This window comes from Marmota marmota, unplaced genomic scaffold (genome assembly GCF_001458135.2).
Source record: "Marmota marmota marmota unplaced genomic scaffold, marMar, whole genome shotgun sequence".
NCBI lineage: Eukaryota > Metazoa > Chordata > Mammalia > Rodentia > Sciuridae > Marmota > Marmota marmota.
This window is the reverse complement of record NW_026000221.1, coordinates 29,165,102-29,189,617: the sequence shown is the minus strand read 5'-3', so window position 1 is coordinate 29,189,617 and position 24,516 is coordinate 29,165,102. Positions and strand designations below refer to the sequence as shown.

The window sequence follows — 24,516 nt, the reverse complement described above, 5'->3', positions numbered from 1 at the left end:
CCTGAGGGTACAACTCAGTGTGCCAGGTGATCTTGAGGTGGTGAGGATGGATGCTACTCATTTTTTTGTGGGCGTCAGGTGTGGGTGTGGGGAGATTCTGCCTCTGTGTGTGGCCTGCAGGTCAGGCTTCTGCAAATCTGGGATGCAGCCTGAGAGGAGAGAGGCTTGTGCCTTTGGAGGAAGAAGGGACGTTTTCCCTCCCTAGGGCCTTTAGAAGACAAGTTCCATTTTGCCTCTGTCCCCTCAAAGTGTGACCCACACCTGTACACTCTGGAAAGAACCCTCACAACCAAAGGCTATGGCAATGGAGTGTGAAGAGGGTGAGAAGTCCTTACTGTACTCAGGGCTAGCAGGAGCAGGAGATGCCCTCTTGGCCTGAATATTTCTGCTCCCTACCTCTACCTCGTCTAAGGGACCATGATGTACCAGTACAGTTCCCTGGAATTGACCTTCATGACTGGTAATTAGATATGTGGAAGAATCCTAGCTGTCTGCAATCTCCATGAGAACTGTTCTCCCCCAGGCCCCAGCACAGTGCCCAGCACAGAGGAGGGACCCAATAAGCCCTGTGAATAGTGGATGTGCCTGCGGCCCCTGGTAACTGTACCTTATCGAACACTTGGTCGTGTAGCAAGGAGGACGCCATCAGTGTGGTCTTGGTGAAGGTCAAGCCTTTTATAATGCCAAACGTCAGCACGAACACCATGCTGGCTGCATATACCCACTGGTACATGTGCTGCCCGATGTCTGCCAGGATATTGCCGATTTCACACGAGCTCTTGTTGCTGTGGGACCCACAGGTTATCTTTGAAGCAGAGCAAGAGAAGCACCATGAGTCAGTAAACTATTAAGAGAAGGGAAATTTTTCCAGAGAGAAGAAAACTAAAAAGAGGCACATAATCATGAAGAATGAGTCTGGTGGGTAAAATCAAATCAGCTCCCTCTGGGACCTAGGAGCTTAAAATGGTTCCTCCCCAAGGGGCACCTGACTTATGAGCATCAGACAGTCGGGGGGGGGGGAAACAAGGCAGATGAGCTAGGCGGGTACAGGTCAGCCATCCCAGAAGCTACCTGTGCCTCAGAGGACCAAAAGTGATGCTGAGCCAGCAAGATCTAGAAACAACAAGGAATCTGGATGCCGTGAGGGCTAGATGAGGACCAACTGGCCGGGCTGCCCAGGGATTTTTAGGGGCACTCAGAGGGGCTTCTTACAGTCTCTCCCCTTTTCTTTTCCCAGCGGCCAACTGTGAGGGTGCAGGTACACTACCCTGCGGGTTCCCTGGTTGGGGAGAGCGAACACAGAGGGCTCTCAGAGGATTTGAAGAAACTGTAGCTCCAAGTTGCCCAGGGAGAAGACAATTTCACCAGCATGTCCAGGGGGGAGGCCATCTTTCCCTCCTCCTCCTGAGAAACTGGCAGTTTCATTTTTCTTTGGGCTCTGTGCTAAAAGTCAAGAGTGCCTTTGGGGAGCAAACAAACATCTTTCTTCTAAATGCCATTCTGCTGATTACACTAATAGAGGAAATGTAAACCAGAGGTGGCTGATGGATGAACGCCTATAAAGGCAAAAGCAGCCCTGGGGAGTCAACTGATAAAAGGCCCAACTTGGAGGAGGGGTTTTCCTGGGCCTTAGGTTGAGCCCACAGCATTGAGGGATTGGGGCAGATGCAAGGGTCTGCCACCACTGCTGCCTGGCTCCATGGCCACCTGGGAAGGCACCCAGCCTAGGAGGTGGCTTCACTTCAACCCTATGCCTGAGGCTCTCCAAGGAAAGGGCTCTTTCTTGGGGAGAATACATATGTTCTAGGAGAATACATATGTTCCAGACATGACTCTCTATTTCTGCACAGTGCAGGTCACCCATGGGCCTCTTCCCTTGGGAATGGCCTCTGGAGGCTGCACCAAGCAGCCTCTCTCCTACCCAAACTTCCCCATGTCTGCGCACATTGGTTGTCATAGCAACAGAACTGTACCAACCAAAATGTAATCTCAGGGGATGGGCAGGCACCTTCAGAGCATTCCCTGGGGGTCAGGAAATCTTTGAAACCACTGGCCATCAGCCAGGAGAACTCCCAGCAAGCTCCAAGGAGATAAAACTTCTTAGTGCTTCCCTGGAGGGGCCCTGACCAAGGTAGAAGCCTTGGGGGTGGGACAGAAAAAAGGCTTCTGGTGGCCCTGTAGTATTTGTAGACTAAGTCTGACTTTTCCATGTCATGTCCCCTTCCTGCAGAGGCAAAGTTGGAGAGCAGAGCCATGAAGAACCTTCTGGCACCAGCAGTGTCTATGACAAGATGTCAGTTTCTCTCCAGAAGCTTCGTTGGCCCCCCACTGCCCCTCCTCAGAGAAAACTTAGAACAGAAGCTGCAGAACCTCCCTCTCCGGCATGCACTTGACCCCATTTGCTGTATTTGACTAGATGCCCTGCCTGTCTTAAAAAACTGAAGGGGGAACATGAATCATGAGGTGCAAGCAACCAATTTCAATTTCACAAAAAGGGGCAAAAGAACATAAATGAGCTCAGTGTGTGCTGCTGGACTCAGATTTTCCTCCAGCAAACTTTTTGCTCCAGATACAGACTCAGCATTGCCAAATGAAACTCACCTCTGAGCCCTTGTCTAACCAGAGACCCAGCCACCAGTTGCTGAAGGCGGAGCTGCCAATCATCAGGAGGAAGAAGAACATGGCAAAGAAAGAGAGAAAGTACCCTGCAAGAGGAGGTGAGAGAGAAGGGTAGGAGCAGGCTCATCATCCTCAGAGCCCAACCCTTGGAATTTGGGAAGTACCAAGCCTGGGAACTGCATTCTAGACTGATTCAAGATGTCTAGGGGTTGGGCCCCTGAATCCCAATGAGGACATCTATTCCATCTGGTTGGAAAATGGGTCCAAATTGTTATTAGAAAAATCTCTGATGTGCACTTTAATAGAAGCAACCTAGTATTCTTTAAAAGGAAACCAATAAAAACGCAGTCTTGGAGAGAAACCAGAAATGAAACTACAGATATGTTCTGCACACAGAGGCGGGAATTGGGTGCAGATGACAGGTAATCAGGTGATTGCGTCTGTACTCAATGATTAGAGAGCCAAGGTGTGGAAGAACCATCGCTGGTTCATGGCTGCTGCCCACTCAGCTCCAATAAAACCGAGTCTGGCAGCCTTAATGGAGATAAAAAATGATTCCATTTAAAAGGCAGCATTATCAGACTTTAGTTTTTAGGGGGGAAAAAATAAAAAGCATTGATAAACAGCCCTAGCATAAAGACAGTAATTGTTAAAGGAATCATAAAATGTGAACCCAACAGTTTAAGAACAGATTTTTTAAATGCAAATTAAATCAAGAAACCCATTGTTTTATACCGAACCTCCAGAAGCCTTAATGTATGTGTGATATGTTTTCCAGGTCACGGTTCCTTCACGGGAGGATTCAGTCTGGACAAGCTGGTGCACAGGAACTACAGAGAAAAACACAAGGCCATGGCCCTCAGTCCCGACCCAACCCCCTGCATACACCACACCTCTGCTAAAGGGACCTATGACCCATCCTTCCATTTGCCTGATGCTTTCAAATTTCTACCATACTTTAGCTCATTTTATTTTGTTTGATTTTCATTATAGCCCTGTGAAGTAGGTGGTATTAGGTCTTTTGAGAAACACTTATTTAATACCTACTATGTGCTCATTCCTGGAGTTCAGTGTGTGCTGAGCTACATTGGTGTTTCTCCAGAAGTCCCCCAAGTATAGATAGGAATGCATGTTCAGGTGGCCCTCAGTACCCACATGGCTCTGCATCTGCAGAGTCAACCAACTTCAGATTGAAAATGTCTGGGGGAAAATTTTCAACTATACTAACCTTATGCAAACTTTTTATCCTGCCCTCACTCCCTCAATAATACAGTGTAATGACTGTTTGCATAACATTAATATTGTGTTGGGCATACACCGAAATAGAGACGATTTAAGGTGTAAGGGAGCATGTGTGTTGGTTATATGCAATTACTATTCCATTTCATAAGGGTCCTGATCAACCGTAGGCTTTGGCATCTGGGGCATTCTCCTGGAACTAATCCCCGGAAGGATGCTGAGGGGTAGCTACAGTTTATTTGGGAGCTAAAGGGAAAAAAATGAAAGGGAAGGGAAGGTCACAATAAAAAATGTGGCAATCCCTGCAGGCACCTGGAGCTTAATCCCATTGTAGAGAAATCTCAGAGCCAGTGGCGAAATACATCTCAGAGCTTTTTCACATGAAAGGGATCTGAGATTTCCCTATACCAATTCCTCTTGGCCACTGGGGGAGGGGCTACTTCTTGGGGAGGTTAATTCTGCAGCTTGTCTCCTGGCCACCAGAGATAGTCCCCAAGCAAAGGAATGCAGAGGTGGCAGTTGGGAGTCAGGCTGTGTGCACTGAAGGGACAAGGACACCCACAGCCTCTTCTAAAGGGTGCCCTCCTAGGTCAGTTGTTGCATGGATTTCTGACTCCCTCCACCTGGCCATCCCAAGTTCTCTCCGCTCCCCAAGGGGAAGGTGAAAAGTTCTCCGGCAAACAGCATTTTACAGATACACAGATGATGGCCAAGGCAGCTCCCAGCAGCCAGCGCTGATTGTACATTTCTTCTCCCTCCTTCACACAGAAGCATGAAAATGTCAACTCCCAAGCAGAATTATAAACCATCCTTGGCTTTTATAAACAGTGATAAATAGAGCTGGATGAGGGGGCACCCTATACACGGACTCTTTCACACCTCAAAGGCGGCTCTGTGAATAGAACCACCATTATTCTCTGCCTGGGAACCTGTGTGCTTCTTTGAAAATGGTCAGGCTGACTTTCACGCATTATATCTTAGACTAGAAAATGAGGGAGATGGGTGTGGGCAGAGCCCAAGGAATGGGCACCCTGGCGCACAAAAGGAACCCGTGGAATCCCCTGCAGCCTGCCAGCCCAGCCAGGAGTGTGGCTGGTGCCTCTTTTGCTTTTGCTGGGCTTTAAAAACCACTCTGAACCTTTAACTATGCCTAGGCCTCTTCCCTCCCAGTACCTTTCAGAGCACTGAGCACCTGGTGTGTATCCTGGAGGATTAGGTCTCTGGGGCGGGGGATATTTCACAACTTCACTGCCCTCTCCAGTGGAGAGGGGGTGGGAGAAAAGGAGGAGCAGGAATTATTCTCTCCACAGGACCCCTAATCCTGGGCAGCCTAGAGTTTTTCCTCCAAAATATGGAAGAGATGTCTGAGCACTTCACTTCTGCCTAAGAAGCTACAGAGCAGTAAAAATAAGTTGTCTTTCCAAACATGTGTGCCTGTGTCACAAGCACCATCAATGGCACCCAGACCCATTGATTCAGAGACTTTTTATTCCTTCATGTTTTAACATCTCTGAAATCTGGATGTGCCTTCCCCTCAATAGCATATGATATCATTTAATTGGAACAGAGTGTTTTTCCTAAGTGGTATATAAAATAATGGTGGGTTTAAAAATGGATGGCATTTTAAATTTGATGAAAAGCACTTACTTAAAAAAAAAAAAAAAAAACACCTACACATTAATGAAGATTAGATCTCTAACTTGAAAAGCCATCTTGCTGTGGGTGCTTTGAAGAATTGGGACCCCTGTTCTATCAATATTCAGTGCTAGGCAGGGCACAGGTGGATGCTCTAGGGACACAGAATGGAGGACAGGATGCAAGAATACAGTCTAAGGAGAACTGGACTTTGCCCAGTGCATCTTTCCTCCTCAGCTTCTTGGAATTTCCTCATGCCTTCAACCTCAAACCCTCCACCCTCTCCCCCTTCTTACCACAGTATCCCTAGCAGATTCCTACACTTCCTTGAGAAACCAATTTGGAGGCCACCCCCTCTGTGAAACCTCCTATGTTTGTTTGTTACTCCCACCTCGACTCCCTGTTTTTCTAATCAGTGTTTCCCACAGCTTTCCATTTGCCTAGGATTCCTACCAGACCACAGACCACGAGGTCCCAAGAACTCACACATTGGTTCTTTCTCTCCCAGCCTAGCTTAGTATCTGGCACATAATAGAATGTTTAGTCCTTAATTGTTTAAAGAACAAATAACCATATCCCATCTTGATCCCTTCATAGCTTCACAGTCCTTTCTCTGTGTTCCTCACAAAGGATGGGAAACAGCTCTTGCTGGCTTTTCCCTCTAATTAATCCCTGTGCATTGTTTTGATCTCTCCGGTGAATAATAATAATGACTATTGAGGGTCATTCTGTGTCAGGCACTGTGCTAATCACTTTGTGTGCAGGTTGTCATTTAATCTTTGCAAGAACCTATGAGATTGGTATGATTATGACTCCATTTTATGGGTCAGGAAACTAAGATTTCAATATTCTCAGGATCTTGCTCAAGATCACAGAATTAGTCATGGTGTAGAGCCAGAATTTGAAGCCCCCGGCTTATTTCCCAGTCGGCAGCACAATTCCAGCTACCTCAAATGACGTTCACAATACCTAGACTCAAACGGTAGAATGCCCAACATACACTTGAGTAGTTACACAAGATCATGGATGGTAAATAAATACCTTTTGTTTCTACAAATTCTGTATTGGTTTCAGATTCCTTTCCTTCATCTTTCTCATCTCCTGGAGTCAAAACTAGGGTGAGAAAGAAAGAGAGGTCTGTGTCCACTCTGGAGCCCAGGATGGGAAGAGAGGCGGGATTGGAGCTCTGACTGTACCAGCATCTTCATCCATCTCCTCGGAGCTCTCCTGCAGGGCTTCCACCATGGCTTTGTTGTAAATGTGTTCAGGGTCCTGGAGACAAAATGAAATTTCTTCTGAAAGCCAAATGGCAGAACTTCCTCCAAGGCCAGACATCACCAGGGACGGCTCCCACCCTCTCCAGCCCAAATGCATAGTTACCTTGAATTGCAACCCCCGGAGATTGTGAATCAGTTTTGCATAGTGCCCTCTCTCCTCCATTAGCTCCTTGTGGGTTCCCTTTTCACAAATCTCTCCATCTTCTAACAAGATGACTTCATCGCAAGACTCCAAAAACTGCACAGAGAGTAAAGTGATCTCCAGTAAAAGAGAGGAGAGCCTACACCCCCAGCAGTGCCCCAATCAATCTTGACATTATTGACATTAGGGGCCAAATAATTATTTGTCTTGAGGGGGCTGTCCTATGCATCGTGGGATATTTAGCAACCTCTCTGGTCTCTATTTGTTAAATACCAGTAGATTTCGTTCCCCAATTTTTATTTATTTATTTATTTATTTATTTATTTATTTATTTATTTTTAATTTTTTATTGTTGGCTGTTCAAAANAGCCTTGCATCCCAGGGATGAATCCTACTTGATCATGGTGCACAATTTTTTTGATATGTTTTTGTATCCGATTCGCCAGAATTTTATTGAGGATTTTTGCATCTAGGTTCATTAGAGATATTGGTCTGTAGTTTTCTTTCTTTGAAGTGTCTTTGTCTGGTTTAGGTATCAGGGTGATGTTGGCCTCGTAGAATGAATTTGGACGTTCTCCCTCTTTTTCTATTTCCTCGTTCCCCAATTTTGACAAGTAGAGATATCGCCAAACATTGTCAGATGTCCCTTGAGAGCCCCCAGTTGAGAACCACTAAGCTAGTCCCCAAAGATCTCATGAGTTCAAAAGCCAGCTTTGGCCCCCAAACAGTGAAGTACATTGGATTTTCCTTTGCTTCTGCTTCCTAATTGAGCTGCCCCTGCTAAGAAATCTGATTGTGGATATTTGGAAAATGAAATTGACAGTCATTGCAGCCATGATTTGGTAGAGAGGAGAAATATCATCTCAGCAATGGCTCTCCTCATATTTAACATGACAAGACTCCCTCACCATTCCCACTGAGCCCAGGAGAAGCAGACCATGGTGTGATAGCTCAAGCCACACTCCAAGCCTGGGTTTACACGGGCTTTAACTAGATGATAAAAATACAGCTACATTTAATGTGGGTATCCCTTGATTTGCTCAAACCACTTCTGTTTTTCTCATTTGAATTCTCTATTATTTCCATATCACTCTTGTGATCAAAGAGTTCTGCTAACAGGGGTTTCCCTTCATTTTGGAATAAGACAGAGCTCTCTCCACAGGATTAACCATGGGAGAGCAGGAAGCCCCTCCTGCTCTGTAAACAAGATGCTGTGAGGTTCAAGATGGCTCAACCGAAAGCAGCCTTAGCAACAGGGTCCACCTGAGGTCAAATCAACCTGGGATGCTCTTGATTAAAAGCCTGAAAGACCTGGACATGGTGCTGCATGCCTATAATCCCAGAGATTCCGGAGTCTGAGGCAGGAGGATCGCTAGTTTGAGGCCAGCCTCAGCAACTTATGAGACCTGTCTCAAAATTAACAACAGAATGAATAAAATTAAAAAGTCTGAAAGAAGTAGCTACATTTATTCATTGTCCACCTGACAGGGGTGGGGAAGAGGATTGCACTCAAAAGGTTAAATGATAGCAGCTCATGGCTTGGATGGCTCTGGCCTTTTTGCCTCCCTGGGACTGTCTCAATGCTGGTCTACTTCCTCATAGGGCCTACACAGGAACAGCTTGGCTTTTAATGTCCAGTTGAGGCACTTTCTGACAGAGCCTCTTCTCAGAAGACAACCCCTCACCTTTGCACAGCATCTTCCCACTTCTCAAAGCCTGGCCTGTCTCTTATCTCCCAACCTCCCACCACCCAATATTGCCAGAAGGCGGGCAGCTTTGTTACCAGTTGATTTTCTAGATGGGGAAACTGAGGCACCACTGGGCCTGTTACAGCCCCACAGCCTTTTCTGCCTGTTCCAGGGCCCACTTGGCCCTCCAAAAACTCCTGGCAAAGCCCCCAAGGATCAAGTCCTTCCCCTCTAAGGAAATCAGGTCTCCAGTTTGCTTCAGCCAGACCAGACAGATTCCAGTGGCTTTATTCTGCAGAATCACAAACCTGACCCTGGGTCAGGTATCAGCTGCACTGGCCTCATTTCATTTGTTTCCTCAAGTAAATAGAAGAGCAGTCACCCAGCCCAGCCTCTCAGAGGCATCCAGAGTAAAAGCAGCAGAGACAGAAATGTTCCGGAAAAGCCCCAAGGCTCCAGTTCTGGGGCTCTGAGTCTCCTCCTCCCTGACAATGGATGGGAGGATCAGACAAGGGTTCTGGTGCCACCTGGTGGCCATCTGCATTTTTCAGTACACAAAAAGTGAGCTAAAATGACCTTGGGGGAAAGGTAAACAGACTCTGGGTAGAATGAGGGGGAGGGGGCCATTGCTTGCCTGCTGTCACCCTGCTGGTTCCTGAGTTTCAAAGATAAAGCAGGGCTGAGGTTATAGCTTCCCCTCCAAGAGGACCACAGGAAGGACAGCTCTGACTCCCACTCGCCAGGTGAGAGGCTTTCCCCACCAGGTCCCAGGATCCTCAGGAGGACAACCTTCCCCACTGCAGGTTGTCTCCAGGGACCAGTCACAGGTCAGAGCTATGGTTACATATTTAGCAACTTGGCTGGCCCAGACCTCCATTCCCAGGCACCACATGGGGCTCCAGAAGAAATCCAACCTTTTGCACCCTGACCTACACAGGCAGAGAGGGGCTTGGAGCTCTCATCCACAGCAGCCCAGCTTAGGGCTTCCAGCCCCCTTCAAGGAAACCCAGACAGTCTGTGCCTGCAAATTTTAAATGTTTAGGGCTTTTTCTGGGACCAGAATTCTAGCCCTGGGCTGAGGTCAGCTCAGGGGCAAGGTCACAATGATGGGAAAGCTGGTTTCCTAGGTCTCTGAAAAACTCAGGTTCGTCCTCTTGGTCACTGCCAGAGGATCCTAAAATACTGGCTGCAGTGTCCTGGACCATAATAACCTCATTTGCTACCACCCTCTCTCTCTCCCTGCCCCAGCTTGACTTACCCTTGCAAGGCAATGAGACCTGCTTCCTACCCTCAAACCAGGCCCTTGTTGAACATGGTCCCCAAAGGAGCGAGAAGACAGGGCTTCTGCTCCTCTGTCCCAGTGAGCCTCCCGATGCAGGTCAGTCTCATGGGATATCTCCTCCTACAGGAGATCCCCACACACGCATGCACACCTATATGTGTTGCACATCTAAGGAGAGAGGGGAGAGGGAGACAGCAGGAGGAAGGGGAAACCTGGATTTTCTCGAGATGGAAAAGAATCCTGGATTCCCTGTGATAAAAGAGTCCAGGCATTTGGCAACCCCTTGAGTCAGTCTGAGGTCCCTACCCTGCCAAATTCTCCAGCTCACTCAGTATGACAAAAGTCACTTTCTTCACCAAGATTCATGTCTCTAAGACACATCTTCCCCAAAAGGCAGACAGATTCTGAGCAGGAAGAAACTTCCCCAAAGCCTTAGCTTCACCCCAAAGTCCTGGCCTCAAGCCCCTTTCCCTGAGGCGTGATGACTGGAGCATCTGGGCCTGTCATCCAGAGGGCCCACCACCCCGTCTTCCCCAGCCAAGGTGCCCCTGGCCTCAGGCCTGCCCAGTGCTTGCTGGAGGAAGGGTGGGCTATGAACTATTTCCTCCTGGCTCCCCACCAATGGCCCAGAGCTCAGCAGGGGAACCTCATGTCTACCCACAGGTAAAAGTCAATTGTTCCCGCAGAATTCCACTCTGATAGAGGAAAGATCTTGGCTCTTCTGAACCCAAAGTTAGGGCCAATAGAGGACACGCACAGAGCACCAGGCTGGGCTGCCTGGAAGTCTGGGGGAATCATTGGTGTCACCTGCTCCCACCATGCCCTGTCCAGGTGAGGACAGCCTCGGATGAGAAAGGTTATACAGGAGACTGAGCATCAGGTGCTACACCCCCACCAAGACCTCATGGATCCTGCATGTCCCAGTCACCTGCAGTTGGTGGGTCACCAGGACGACCGTCTTCCCCCTGAGCGTCTTCTTAATACATTCCTCAAAGACATGCTTCCCCACGTGGGCGTCCACCGACGACAGGGGATCATCCAGCAGGTAGAGCTGACGGTCTGAGTAGACAGCGCGGGCCAGGCTGATCCTCTGCCTCTGACCCCCAGAGAGGTTGAGACCCCGCTCCCCAATCTGTGGACAGGGACAATGGCACCACCCATCATCAGGTCCCAGTTCTCAAAGGACGGGAGCTTCCTGAGGCATCTCAGGATTCAGGGGGAAGACACACAGGCTGATCATCCTCTCATCCAAACTCCCCACCCTCTTGCTTCTCTTGCTGCCCCAGGAAGCCCAGTGGGTGGTGGCACCTCAGGAACAGCTTTTTCCAATGCTGAGTGATGGGCGCCTGCCTCACCACCCCCCCCCATTCCAAAGCACAGCCCACCAATAACACCAAAGAGAGTTGTTTCAGCAGGTAACTCTGGGAGAACAGACCAGTGAACAGGAGGGGAGCCCTTTATTCATTTTCTATGGTGCAGTCGCACGCCCCCCATAGGTAAATCTAGACTCCACAAAGAGAGGATGCATGCTCTCTGGTCATTATCTCATTTCTAAGGCCTGGCACCACTCTGGGCATAGAGTAGATGCTCAATAAATATTTACTGAAAGAATGAAGAGCCTCAGTTGCTAACTTCAGGGGATTCCATCCATCTGAACCCAAAGTGAACCCCCATCACATTCAGCAGTTCAGGTGTTAAACTGGGCACTGAGAGCTGGACACACACTGGACAAAATAATAATATGTGCCCGATCTATCAGGAGCTTATGTTTTTAGAGAGCAAAGGGATATAGACAATCATGGTACCACAGCAGAATTCAATAAGTGCCAACTGAGAAGCATATTCAGGGTACTTGGAGGAAAATTGCTTCGGGCTGTGAAACTGCAGAAAAGGAGGTGGCTTTGAGGCTGGAACTCAAAGCAGGGTAACAAGAGCAGGAGAAAAGACTGAGAGGCTCAGAGTGGGTGGGCACTCGGGCAGGTGGGGTAAAGAGGATCACAGCCTGGAAGGGTAGGAGGCCAGAGTGCCTGCTTGCCGGGCCAGGAAGGCTGTGCTGGCCCAGGAGATGGAGGGCCATACTGACTGCCAGTCCGTGAGACTGTGTGTTCTGAGCTGATCTTTTCTCAACTTTCTGAGCTCCACCTGGGCTCCTGGGAAAAGTGGTAAAGATTGTGCAGAGTGCACGAGAAGTCAGCCAGGGAGAGAAGAGAATGGCATGGTCACTCCCAGGTCACTTGAATTGGTAGATCAGCCCAAGACGGAGCCAGGCTCTTTGGACAAGCACCCCAGGGGCAATGTCTGGAGGTGACCCCCTACACTTCTGGGCTGGGCAGAGCCAGTGAGGCAAGAAGGAGCCCTTGAGATTCCTGCTGTGTGCAAAACTCCTGGACCCCTGCTTTGGAGAACAGAGCTAGTCCTTGAGGTAAGGAAGCCTTTCCCAAGATGACCAGGCAGATGGGGAGTGGCCTCTGGAAGTGACCACAATGAACCAAACATAAGTGGGCTTGGACTGTGGTGTCCACGAAGTGCAGACCCAGATAGAGAATCCTGGGTGGTCAGAACCTGAACTTTGCCTGTATTTTCTGACAACCTTTCTGCCTCAAGGGCATCTGGATACAGGACTGGGGTTTGCTGGGCAGTTGTGTTGGGGTTCAGCTCCCTGCTCTGCTCACCTCAGTCAGGTCTCCATAAGGGAGGCTGCGGAGGTCCTTCAGGAGGCCACAGACACGAACCGTGTGCTGATACCTGTGGGCATGAAGTCAGAAGTCACCACATGAGAAAGACCCCTAGCACTGCTGCCTGCCTCGGGCTGCTTCTGAAGGTACCATCCATCATCACTGATCAGCTCCCCAGCCAGTTGCCTTGTCTTTGACCTCCCCAGGTCAGCATCCCCTTGGCTCCTGGGGCCTCTCCCCTGACCTGGAACAGAGTTGACTGAGGATGGCTCCTCCCCTTGCAGGGTTCCCACCATACTGGGAAGATGACACCAGAGTACATGAATCCCCTGGAAGGAGTGCCAACTGCTAACACTGCTCATGGGAATCAGAGAATGGGGGCAACCTTGTGGGCGGAGTCACTGGGGAGACAACAGCTGAAGCAAGACAGTGAATGGAAGAGAGATGTGTGGGCGGAGCTTAATGGCATGGGGCTGGGTGATTACAAATGGCAACCCTGACATCTACTGAGCCCCTTTTGCTCCAGAAAACTGCCACATCCACCCATCACTCCTACCAGGTTGGAGACAATAGGGTCCTCCTGGGACAACCAGAAGGCACAGAGAATGTCACCGAAAGGGAGAGAGGCCACATGGGAGTAGTACTCTCACTTTGGGGCCTCTCAGCCTTTCTTTTGCTCCTTATTTTGCATCAGCCACTGTTAAAGTCTTGGAGTTCAGTCTTTGTGGAGTTTGATTTATGAGGCCCTGAGCGGCTGGACAAGCAACTCATCTGCAAACGGTACCAAAGTTAAGAGGCTCAGCACTAGAGCCGTCCCACTGGGCATGGCACCACTCAGCCCCAGGGAGAAATCCATCCCTTGCGAGTTCTGGCACTGAGTGATCTATAAAAGTCAGGGCTTAGTGGGATGTCCAGGCTGGTGTCATGAAAGAAGCCTGCAATCTCCTTCCTCAGTTTTCTGTGCACCTCAACCCCATTCGGCCCTTCTGTAAAAGAAATGCAGTCCCCCTCAACCATGCTCAGCCAGCCACCTTGGGAACTAGTTTCTGCTCTAAATGGCCCATGTGCCAGGTGGCAGTCAGGTTTGGGCCCCATCCAAGCAGCTGCCAGACCTTACAACTGGACCCTAGGTTTGTATCCTGCTGCACAGGCTGCCTACCTCCACCAGGGTTGATTGCTGATTGACTGAGTGATTGACAGACATCATTAGCATCATCATTATCACATCATCATCATCAGGACCCTGCTTCCGCCATGCACAACAACAGGCAGGCCTCACTTCTCAGACTCCACAAGGCACACCCTCCCAATAAAGGTGCAGTGGCAAGGCAGAAAGCGGGCAGGCCTTGAAATGCTGCCCTTCAGGTGGCACTCAGGCCCCAGGCAGCACTTGACAGCCAGAAGAGAATCTGGGCACAATCCTGAGCATCACACTCATACACCAACCTCAGGTCTGGAGTACACAGTGGTGATGGCTGGAGGCTTTGAAATAAGAATATTGTGGGTTTAAATTGCATGAGGTGACCCTGGACAAGTGACTGTACCTCCCTGGCCCTCATTCTCCACTGGAAGGAAAACACTGCAAAGCCATTGCCTCAAAGTCTTGTGCACAGCAAATCCTCCATCAAGTAATGTCTTTGCCAATCTTCAACCACAAGGCCAGGCCGCTCAGCATATTCTCATCCCCTCACCACACCCCATCTTAAATTCCCTCCTATCCTCCTGCTTCCTGTGGTCCTGAGAGTCACAGTTTCTAACCTAGGAGCCAGACCTCTGCTGAAGTATCAATGAATGGAAGTACTTGATTCATCCCTCAAGGTTAATCAAGTACCACCCTCTCTTGCCTGATCTCTCCCCTCTGGTGATCCCTGCTGCCTTTGGACAACCTGACACGGTCTCATGCCACTCAGCACGATCCTCCCTGAGGTACTGACATTTCTGTGCATCTCTTACAGCCCTTTCCAGATCTGAGCACCTTATGGGCAAAGATTCATCCAGGCCATCTCTGGGTCCCCTGTGGAGTCCTGCATGTTGCAGGCATTTGATAACTATCTACCCTTTGATTTCCTTGTTGATAAATAAAGGAACCCTCCTTCCAGGCTGCTTCTGTGGAAAGAGAAGCATTCCAGGTGGTGGTAGGAAGCGGCACAGACAGAGGGGGTCAGGTCCAGGAGACCCGAGCAGAATGATTTGGCCACTGCCAAGGACTCCCATGCTGATTGGCTTCCTGTCATGCTTGAGCCTCCTGTTAACAGGATGGCAGGGGCCAAGGGAGGAGGAGGTGGCGTAATGGGCCCCTTGCTGAGAAAGAACATGCTGGCCAATGCCAGTCAGCAGGGACAGAGTGTGTGGGTTCAAGCAACAGAATGAGGAAGTTCAAACTTAGCCAGACTCCTAAAACCAACTCTCTCTCTCTCTTTATTTCAGCACGGTGTTGCTTAAGAAGGTTGCTAAGTGACCCAACTGTCAGGCAGTTCCAACTGCAACAAATGATGCTGGGGTTCAAGACTAAATCCAAAACTCAAGTCTGCCATTTAATAACTTTGACCTTGGGCCAGTCAACTCAATTCTCAGTTCTTCATCTGTAAAATGGGGATGCAATGCCAGGATCCCTCTAAATAGATGGTTAGGGGATACAAATGAGAGAATACACATGGCAAAACACCACACTCAGCAAAGAACCTGGCCTAAAGTGTATCAAATAATTATAACTGAAACTTTGCTTTTATTTCGTTAGATCATTTGGAGGACACTAAAGACAATATATCCTGATAACACGGATGTCAATTAACAATGTCAAGGCTGATTAATTGCATGCCTGCTGCTCATGATTTCAAGTGAAGTTTTTGGTTACTCAGCCTAAAGCAAAATTGCCAGATTCATTTTTCTCCAGTCAGACAACATATGCCCTGTTTCAGAGAACCACAGAACATATGGTGCTCCGCCCTGGGAACAAAGTGTCAATTGCATCCTCTCCTCCAGTGTGCAGTCACAGGTCTGCAGAATGTGCCTCTCCCGAACTCTTGGGTCAGGAAGGGAAAAAACTGTGCTTGTGTGGATCCCATGAATGTTTCATCAGAACTCATTAAAGAAACCCACTTAGCGATCATTACCAATGGCATCAGCATCTGCAACAGAGCGTACCAAATACTACAGAGCTTCGCACTTTAAAAGTTAATGTTACCTTTGGTGATCGTACTTTTCTCCAAATAATATGTTTTCTCTCACATTTCCATGAAAGATCCACGCTTGCTGTGAAACATAGGCCAAGGTCCCGTTGACAGCCACAATCCCTTTCTGTAACTGCATCTGCAGTGACAATACCAGAAAAGCCTCAGGAGCCAAACCTCGAGGCCTTTACAAAAGCCCGTTGCTCTCAGCCACCCCCTTATTCTGTGAGCATTGATTATGGAGGTGCAAGAGGTCGATAATTTGCCTTGTCCGTGCTCTGCGAAGCCCAGCTCTGCAGATGGAGAGTCTCAAAGTCAAACACCTGCAAGGGCCCAGGAGGGAACATTAGGGAATAAGCAATGGCAAGCCCTACTGCAAACTGGAGAGCACAGGCTGCAGGGCCATGTCACACACGGCGCCCCTGTGCCAACTACAACTACACCTCCTGAGCCAATGGATCACAAGAGGCTCCCTTTTTTCCAGGTGCACTGACAGGCTTTGGCCCTCCTTAGCCAAGTCCCCAGGGAGCAGGACACAGCCTGCACTGCTGTGGGTAGTGGCCCTAGTGTGCCTCACCTTAAGGAAGGTAGCTACAGCTCAGTGGCACAGTTGGCACCATGCAAGAATGTGGGCCAGGTGTTATCAGAGTTTCTGCTTTTACAAGAGGAATGGAAAAATCTAGTTTCATATGAGACTTTTGGGACTTTTCAAACATTGAGCAATCTCGTCAAAAAACATGCATGATATGCCTCACCAAAAGGTGAAAGATGGAGAAAGGAGCCAATATGGCAGCCATTGGTTACAAGAGGCCACTGAGTATTTGAAATGTGTCTAGTCTGAATTGAGGTGTGCTATGTGTCAAGTAGACATTAGATTCCAAAGAATTACTAGGATAAACAAAATGAACATGAAATATCTTACTAACAATTATTTTCTTTGCAAATTATGTTGGTAATCCATTGGGTTAAATAAAAATATATTAAAATTAATTTCTCCATTTGTTCAAAAAAAAAAGAAGTAAAGGAGAACAAGGTAACATATTCTGTATCTTGACTGTTGCCATTTTTTATATTTGTGTTGTCAAAATTCATATAACTAAATAGGGCAAATTATACCCTATATAAATTATATCTCAACAAACAAATTTTATCTTAAAAATAAATCTAGTTCATGAGCTGTCTTAACAGTATTGGGCACATACTAACCACCTGATAAATAATGGCTACTATTATGATCCATTAAAACAATCAGCATCAGGCTGTTTCATAGTGGGGTATGGAGGGGGGCATGGGAGGAATAGACGAACTCTCTGGATAGGGCAGAGGGGTGGGAGGGGAAAGGAGGGGACTCGGGGGTAGAAATGATGGTGGAATGTGATGAACATGATTATCCAAAGTACATGTATAAAGACACGAATGGTGTGAATATACTTTGTATACAACCAGAGATATGAAAAATTGTGCTCTATTTGTGTAATATGAATTGTAATGCATTCCACTGTTGCATATAACAAATCAGAATTAAAAAATGCATGAACTCCTGTTTGTGACCCTTGGGTACATAAGGCCATCTAAGATGACCCCACATGATCGGCTTCTGTTAGGTCATGATAGATATTAGTGATGGTGCAATGTTCAAAGACACTGGGAAAGAGGACGTCTGAGACAGGCCATGTGCTCAGGCTGATGCACAGGGGACAGCAGCAGGGTTGGTTTTTTCCCCTGTTTTGAGGGCAGGGAAGGAAGGTGGCAAAGCTGTTAAAGGATGTGGTGCCATTTCATCTCAAGAATGGTCCAAGAGACATAGAATTAGACTCAGAAGAGAGACGATGATGTTAACAATAACTGTAATAATGACAGAAGATAAAAATGTGTGGGCAGTGGAGTCTTACTGAGCCATAAAGAAGAATGAAATCATGTCATTTTCAGGAAAATGGATGGAACTTGAGAACATGGTGTTAAGCAAAATAAGCCAACTTCAGAAAGTTAAGGGTGGTTATGTTTTTTCTCATATGTGGAAACTAGAGAGGGAAAAGGAAAAGAAAGTTAGGGGCAGGGGAATCTCATGAAAATCAAAGAGACCTGAGTAGAGTAAGTAAAAGGGACCGGCGGGGAGGGAGGAGAAGTGGAAATGGGTAAATATTGGGGAGTGATGTTGGCCAAATTATATTGTTGCATTGTGTGCATGTACGAATATGTAACAATGAAGCCCACCATTATATACAGCTATAATGTACCAATAAAAAGTATGGAAAAATGTGTAGGTATATTTCAGGCACTTGTGAAGTATATATAAAGATTTTTATCACCATGACTGGCTTTGGGAATTATCCTACAACTATTCCATAAATTTTCTCATTTCATCCTCACTAAGCTCCATTTTATAGATGAAAAAACAAGACTCAGAAAGGTTAATTCACCTAACCAAGGCTAAACAGTGAGCAGACTGGAGCCCATGGGCTTCCTGCCTCCCCTGTGCCCATGGTGAGGGGCCTGATCTCCCCACTGTATCATGGGGATAGATTCTATTTTCTCTGAGAAGTTCCAAAGGAGCAGACCAAAAGACAGAAGTTAAAAGAAAGCAAGTTTCGTTTCAGTATATATCAAACCACTCCAAAGAGGGAACTTTATATGAAGTTATTGTTTCCCCATCACTGGTGACACCTGAGCACAGGTTGGATCATCTCTTCCACTGTCAAGAGGATCCATGCTCTTATGGGAAGAATTGGGCTGGATCACCTCCAACATCCCTGCCAACTCCAGGGTCATCACTAGGCAAGCATGCTGAATCCCAGAGCACAGGTGACCTCAGGGGCTCACCCACTTAGCCCTGGCCTCCACCTCCAGGCAGAAAAGGGGACCTCACTCTTTCTACAGAGTAGTCAACAGAGACTGAAAGAAGTTCCTCATGTTGGAGCTTATAATACACACACGACCCTCCCCATTCTGCTCCACTGAGCCAGGTATCTTTGTTTCCTCAGAGACACCCCAACCTCTTCCTGTTGCATGCAATCCCAGCTGGAAAACAAATAAACAAACAAACTTCTCCCAAACTTATCTTTAGGGACAGTGGAGTAAAAAGAAGAAGGAACTTAATATTTTTCCCCAGAAAATTTCTCATTCATTTAGGATGCGACTTAGGAGCCATGACAACACGGAGGCCTGCGGATGCAGTAAACGACTTCACCCTTTCCCCTGGAGTCACACAGCTAGAGGTAGGAGAGAAGGAACAGGACCCCAGCTTCTTCCCTCTTCCTGCACAAGATTTGTAAAGAAGTTGGAGGCACGTTGCTGCTTTAGTGTAAGCCTCCATTCAACCTCTCCTTCCTGGAGGCAGGCCTGGTTGAGCATCTGCTCTTGGCAGACACTGGGGCAGGTGCTGGGGACATGGAGATGAACGAGAGAAAAGGACATCTGAAGTCACCGTGAATGCCAGACTCCTTTGTTTTCCATGAAGCTGCCTTGCTGGATTTTCTAAATCAGAGCAGCTCAGGTCCTGGGGAAAACCATGAGCTTAATGATCCATCGCTTCCTTTGACCAAGATGGGGCTTTAGGTAAGGAAGCAGGCGCCATTTAACATACATCCTCAGGGAGCAAACTCAAGAGTGCGTGCAAAGCTTAGCCCTTGTTTAGCCGAGGGGCACAGAGCTACTAAGTACATCAACCTCCCAGAAAGCATCATTAACTATGTGCACAGTGCCCAGTGCAGCCAATCCCATGCACTGAGTCCACGATTCCACCACCCGAAAGCCCCCAAACTCCGCAGGAGGATAAGCATTTCACTGCCATTCTGGTGCCCTGTTTCACAGCACCCACCACTCGGCTTACCTGTCCTAGGAGAGCTGCAATGAGGGAGCTCTTTCCACTTCCGACATTCCCGCATATCCCTAGGACCTTCCCCTGCCAGAGAAATAGAGATAAGCCACAGTCACTCTCCTAAGTCCTCAGAGGGTCATGGGCCAAAGCCATCCCTCCCAGTCTATGCTGGCTAGGCTCGGACAGGGCAAGGGGTCACGACTGGCTCTCTGATGTGACTGCCGCAGACTCTCATCAGAAACTCAGCACACACAGCCCGGGAAGATGCAGAAATGTAAGTCTTAATTAAGTGTTCTCCCTTGTGCAGCACAGCAGAGCACCCAGAGGGCGTCTAGAAATCATGTACGGGCACTGATGTAAAACAGCCTTGTGAGAGACACAGGCCCTGGACGTGAGCACTGTCCTGTGCCCAAGTCCCAGGAACGCAAATCTAATGTAAGCTAAATGTCTCTACAGCCCAGGGGTTTGGGAGTAGCCTTTGAAGTATGGCGAGCTGGGTGCTTTTCAAGTCATTTTTAAATAAATTCCTCCACCAAAACAACTCAATTTTAAAATACTGAACAGTTGTACTATTTCAACATGTTGGACTCATGGATGACTCTACAGTGGCAGATTTATGAATTCAACTATCAAATTGTTATTTAGCACTCGTTATGTGCCGGGCGTTGTTCTGAGCACCCGCAGCAACACACACAACAAGGAGCTCAAGAGATCGGTTCTGTGTCTGCCCCCACCGAGCTCGTTTTAGTTGGAGAAGACGGACAGGAAGCCATAGAAGGGAAAAGTGAAAAGCGGGGAAGAGACAGGGCGTGTGGGGGCGCAGGTGTGCCAGGAAAGCCTTCCTGGAAAGGAGGATGTCTTGAGTTCTCCCAGAATCAGCCACTTAATCGAGGATTTGAGTGAAAGCGACAAATTTGGGAGGTACAGGAAAACAACAGGAGGGAAGAGGGGAGCGATATAGAAAAGGGAAGGTGGCCCCAAAAGGTATATTAAGTCAGCTCTCACAGGAAGCCAATGAAGCGCCATGCTGCAGGGAAACTCCTGGAAACTGAGTATGGTTTTATATGAACACCCCAACAGTCATTGTCTGTGGGCTGCTCCCTGGGCTCTTAAGGTCTTAGAGCTCAGTGGGTAGGGTGGAGAGCTACAGATCTGTAGATCTGGCCAGAACACAACTAAAGACCCAAGACATATGGACCATGCATAGCATCTGGTACATTGATGTTTGAATAAGACCCAAAGGAAGTAAGGGAAGAGGCCACACAGACCTCTGCAGGGAGCTACTTACTATAGGCAGAGTCTTCAGATAGAGACTCTGAGGTAGCAACATGCCTATGGGTGCATTCAGGCAGAGACTACAATATTTCCCATGGAACATTCTAGAACATTTGCATTTAGCCCTGTTCCCTGCCATCCCTAGAGCAAAGATGCCCAACATGGGGCCAGATATGGCTGCTTTCCCACCTCATGCTAGACCAGAAGGCCCATCTCCTGCCTGTCACACTCAACACCTGAGGGTTGCCACCTGTCATCATAATTCCTTTGACAACTCTTTACTGAATTCCAGATATCATACTAGGTTGGAGATAAAACAGTGATCGGGACAGATGTGGTCCCCGCCCTTGGAGAGCTCACAGTTTCATTAGAGCTGCAGGTATAGGAAGGCTCTCCTTTTTAATTCCACTAAAAGGACTTCAAGGAACTTGATAACATGGAAACCTTGGGACAAAGAGATCACAGGTATGGATCCAGCCTCACTGGGTACTTGGCTCTCCCTCAGTCCTGTCCATTTTGGAGGGCCAGATAAGAGCCCTCTAGAGCTATCCTTATATTCAGCAGAAAATCCATGAGGCCTGCATCCTCCAGGCTTCTGATTATTTTATGTGTTCACTTAGCAAACATTATTGGGAACATCTGAGCCAGGCCCTGAGCTCAGGGCTAAGGACATAATTCTGAACAACACACCCTGACCTCATCCTGGAGGATAGACTCTAATGGAATTGGGAAAGCACAGATGGCCTAAATTTAGGACATTTAAGAGCAGCACTTCAGCTGGACATGATTGTTGTTAAAGGAAATAAGGCAACAGCAGGTGCTGACATCAGCTGACAATTTGAGCTTAGTATTTTTTTTATGAGTCTGTCTATTCTTACAACCACCTTGTGAAATAGGTACTATTATAAAATCCATGGATCAGATAAAAAGACTGAGATTTCAGGAGCTCAGGCAATATACTCAAAGTCAAGTGGTTGGTACTGGAACCAAGGTCCATAAGTCTCCAGAAGCATATTCTGAACCCACATGTTCACTGTATGGCCCCCAACTATAGCTTCTGCTTATTTTACAAAATATTGGCCATGCTCTTGATGTACAGATCCAGACATTACCAACATACTGAAAGAGCATTTGGAGTAAAGCAATGATAGAGTTAAATGGCAGTTTCTTTATATGGGGGCAGTTTGCTAGGGCCTTTCTGAAGCAACTGGGAAAGCAGGGTTGGAGCAGTCAGGGGCTGCACCAGAGAGGCCACAATAGAGAGAGGAGAAGGCAGAGTGGCTGCATTCAACAGCACTTAACCGAGACCCGAGCTCAACTGCACTCAGTCCACAAATATCAGATATCATTTTCAATAAATATGTGGCAGACAGTCTTGTCAGCCTCAAGAGGTACTATTTTCACGCTGCTATTAAGCTTAACATTGCATAATAAATAAGAACCTCTCCTTCTATGGTATTTGCATAGTGAAAGAGAGAGAGAGAGTCAACAAGATGGGAGATTAAAATACTAGGCAAAAGATTAATGCTGAGCCCTCTGTAGCAAAATCAACACCTCCACCTTGGGAATGCTAATGCCAGGTTCCCAGTGCAAGAAAATACATGCAGGAGATGCAAGAGCAAGCCAAGAATTCCCTAAATTCATAGCTTCATCTAAAAACCCTGATCTCAGTCCTGAGGAAAGGGAGGACCCACAGTGTCTGACTGACTTCGCTGGCTTTGTTCTGGGTTGCTTGTGGATCTCATTTTACTTTTTACAAGAGCAATATTTCATGGTGGTTCAGAGTATAAACTCTGGAGTTTGGCACTGTGTGTATCAAGTCCTCCTCTGCCATTTGACCTTGGGCAAGTTGTTTAACTTCCTAGACACCTGAGTTCCCTCGATGATAAAGTGGGGGTATTATAGTGCCTACCTCGTAAGGCTATTGGAGTGGCTAAATGAGTTAATTATGTACCTGGTAAGTAGTAAGTGCTCCTGTCCGTTATTATGATTTATCTTAATATTCCAATGTTAAGAAAAAAAATCTAATAAAAAAGCTAGTCAGTTTGAGGCTAACTACCTGAAATGGATTGTCCATTCAAAATTGCATCTGGCTCCAAAGGAGGCATTGAAAACCAGTACTAATATGAAGTCATCTTCCAGAAGTTAAGTTTGAGGAGAATGTCTCCAATGTTTACCCACCTAGTTTTTAAATTGGGGTTGGGGGTGGGGGAGGCAACAAAGAATCTGGTGAGAGACATCCTGCAACTGCTTCCAGCTCAAACTGAATTTTAGAAGGCCATAGCTATGCCATACAAGAGGAAGGAGGCCATACTTTTAGACTCACTACAGTTTGGTTATCAAAAGGGCCCCAAAGGTCCATGTGTTAAAGGCTTGGTGATGTTATTGGGAGGTGGTGTTGACTTTTAGGAGAAGAGGTCTTATGGAGGGGTCTTAGGTCATTAGAGGCATGCCCTCAAAAGGGATGTGGGACCTGATCTCTCTTTCTCTTGTCTCCTTACTCATGATGCAAGTGATTTGCTCTTCCACACTCTTCCCGCCAGGATGAGCTTCCCTCACCAAAGGCCCAAAGCCAAGGGGCTGCCAATCTTGGATGGAAACCTCCAGATCTATGAGCCCAAAGCAACTTAGAAGTCAATTGTCTGAGGTGTTTCATTATAAAATGCAAAGCTAACACACCCACCTTTCTCACCACAAAGCTTATGTTATGCAGAATTGATTTCGGACTGTCACTCTGTTCCTCTGAGCCAGCAGCTCCCTGGGCCGATGGACTGTGCTCAGCGTATACCTCCTGCCTCTGTTTCTTGACAAAGTGCCTTTTCTGGTCCTGCGCTTTCTTTGAGTTATTCTTCTTGCTGGTTTCTTGCTCCCATGTCAAGGTGGCATTTGCTAAAAGCAAGACAATATCTGGGTCTTCCGGTTGGGTGATGTAAGATGGGGGGCTTTTATCTACGAGAATTTTCTAAGAGTAAAGAGACAAAATTAGATGGGCAGATGTCATCCATTTGCAAGAATCTCCCCAATATTTCTTCTAATGACCCCCAAATCACAATCTTGGTGATTCTACCCAAGAAATCCAGGAAAGATATTCTGAAGTTATTTCCCCGGGAGAAGAATAGTCCACTATTACATTTTCTCTGGGACAGATGCCTCTTTAACCATGAGGCTCATGTGGGTCACCTACACTGGAGAATGCTGATTCTAGCTACATTTTACACTCATGTGTTAGATAATCCGCCTTTGCCTGCCTTTGGCTGTGGAACTTCTCTGTTTGACACTAATGTATGTAAAACCAAGGTCATGTGCTTAAGTCTCTATTGTGTCCTCTTTTTACATCCCCACTCCGCCTTGCTCAACCAAGTGTTTGCCACGTGCCTACCATGTGCCTGGCTAGGGGATAAACAGCAGAAATGCAAATGTAAAATGAGGCCGGTTCTTGTCCTTGTCTGGGAGGAGATGGGAACATGCATAGATGGTTTCAGTGAAATGTGACAAGGACAAAGCACTGTAATTTCCAGAGAAGGGACACTTGTCTCCCCATCTGGAGGTCCACGTAGTTGACGACCAATCTGAGTCTGTACAGGTGCTACACGGGCAGAGATGAGGAACGGGAGGGAGGGTGAGAACTTGTGCGTGGAGGACCCAACATGGGAGAGATAAGGATGCCTGCAGAACACGGTTTGTTGTTAGGGAGGGG

General features: G+C 47.5%; 1 protein-coding gene across 2 annotated transcripts in view; it reads right to left on the bottom strand.

The window, feature by feature from the left end:
• The window catches only part of Abcc12 (ATP binding cassette subfamily C member 12), a 60,090-nt gene that overhangs the window by 21,705 nt on the left and 13,869 nt on the right, over nt 1-24,516 (bottom strand). The window contains exons 9-19 of one of the 2 annotated variants that reach the window (XM_015488807.2): nt 23,503-23,781; nt 19,557-19,628; nt 15,742-15,866; nt 12,555-12,627; nt 10,811-11,014; nt 6,874-7,008; nt 6,684-6,765; nt 6,535-6,609; nt 3,360-3,449; nt 2,602-2,705; nt 608-805 (exon numbers count right to left, since the gene is read on the bottom strand). In XM_015488807.2, the coding sequence (XP_015344293.1) occupies nt 608-805; nt 2,602-2,705; nt 3,360-3,449; nt 6,535-6,609; nt 6,684-6,765; nt 6,874-7,008; nt 10,811-11,014; nt 12,555-12,627; nt 15,742-15,866; nt 19,557-19,628; nt 23,503-23,781 (1,437 nt within the window). The remainder of the gene's footprint in view (nt 1-607; nt 806-2,601; nt 2,706-3,359; nt 3,450-6,534; nt 6,610-6,683; nt 6,766-6,873; nt 7,009-10,810; nt 11,015-12,554; nt 12,628-15,741; nt 15,867-19,556; nt 19,629-23,502; nt 23,782-24,516) is intronic. The other variant, XM_048792053.1, reaches the window with a different exon arrangement.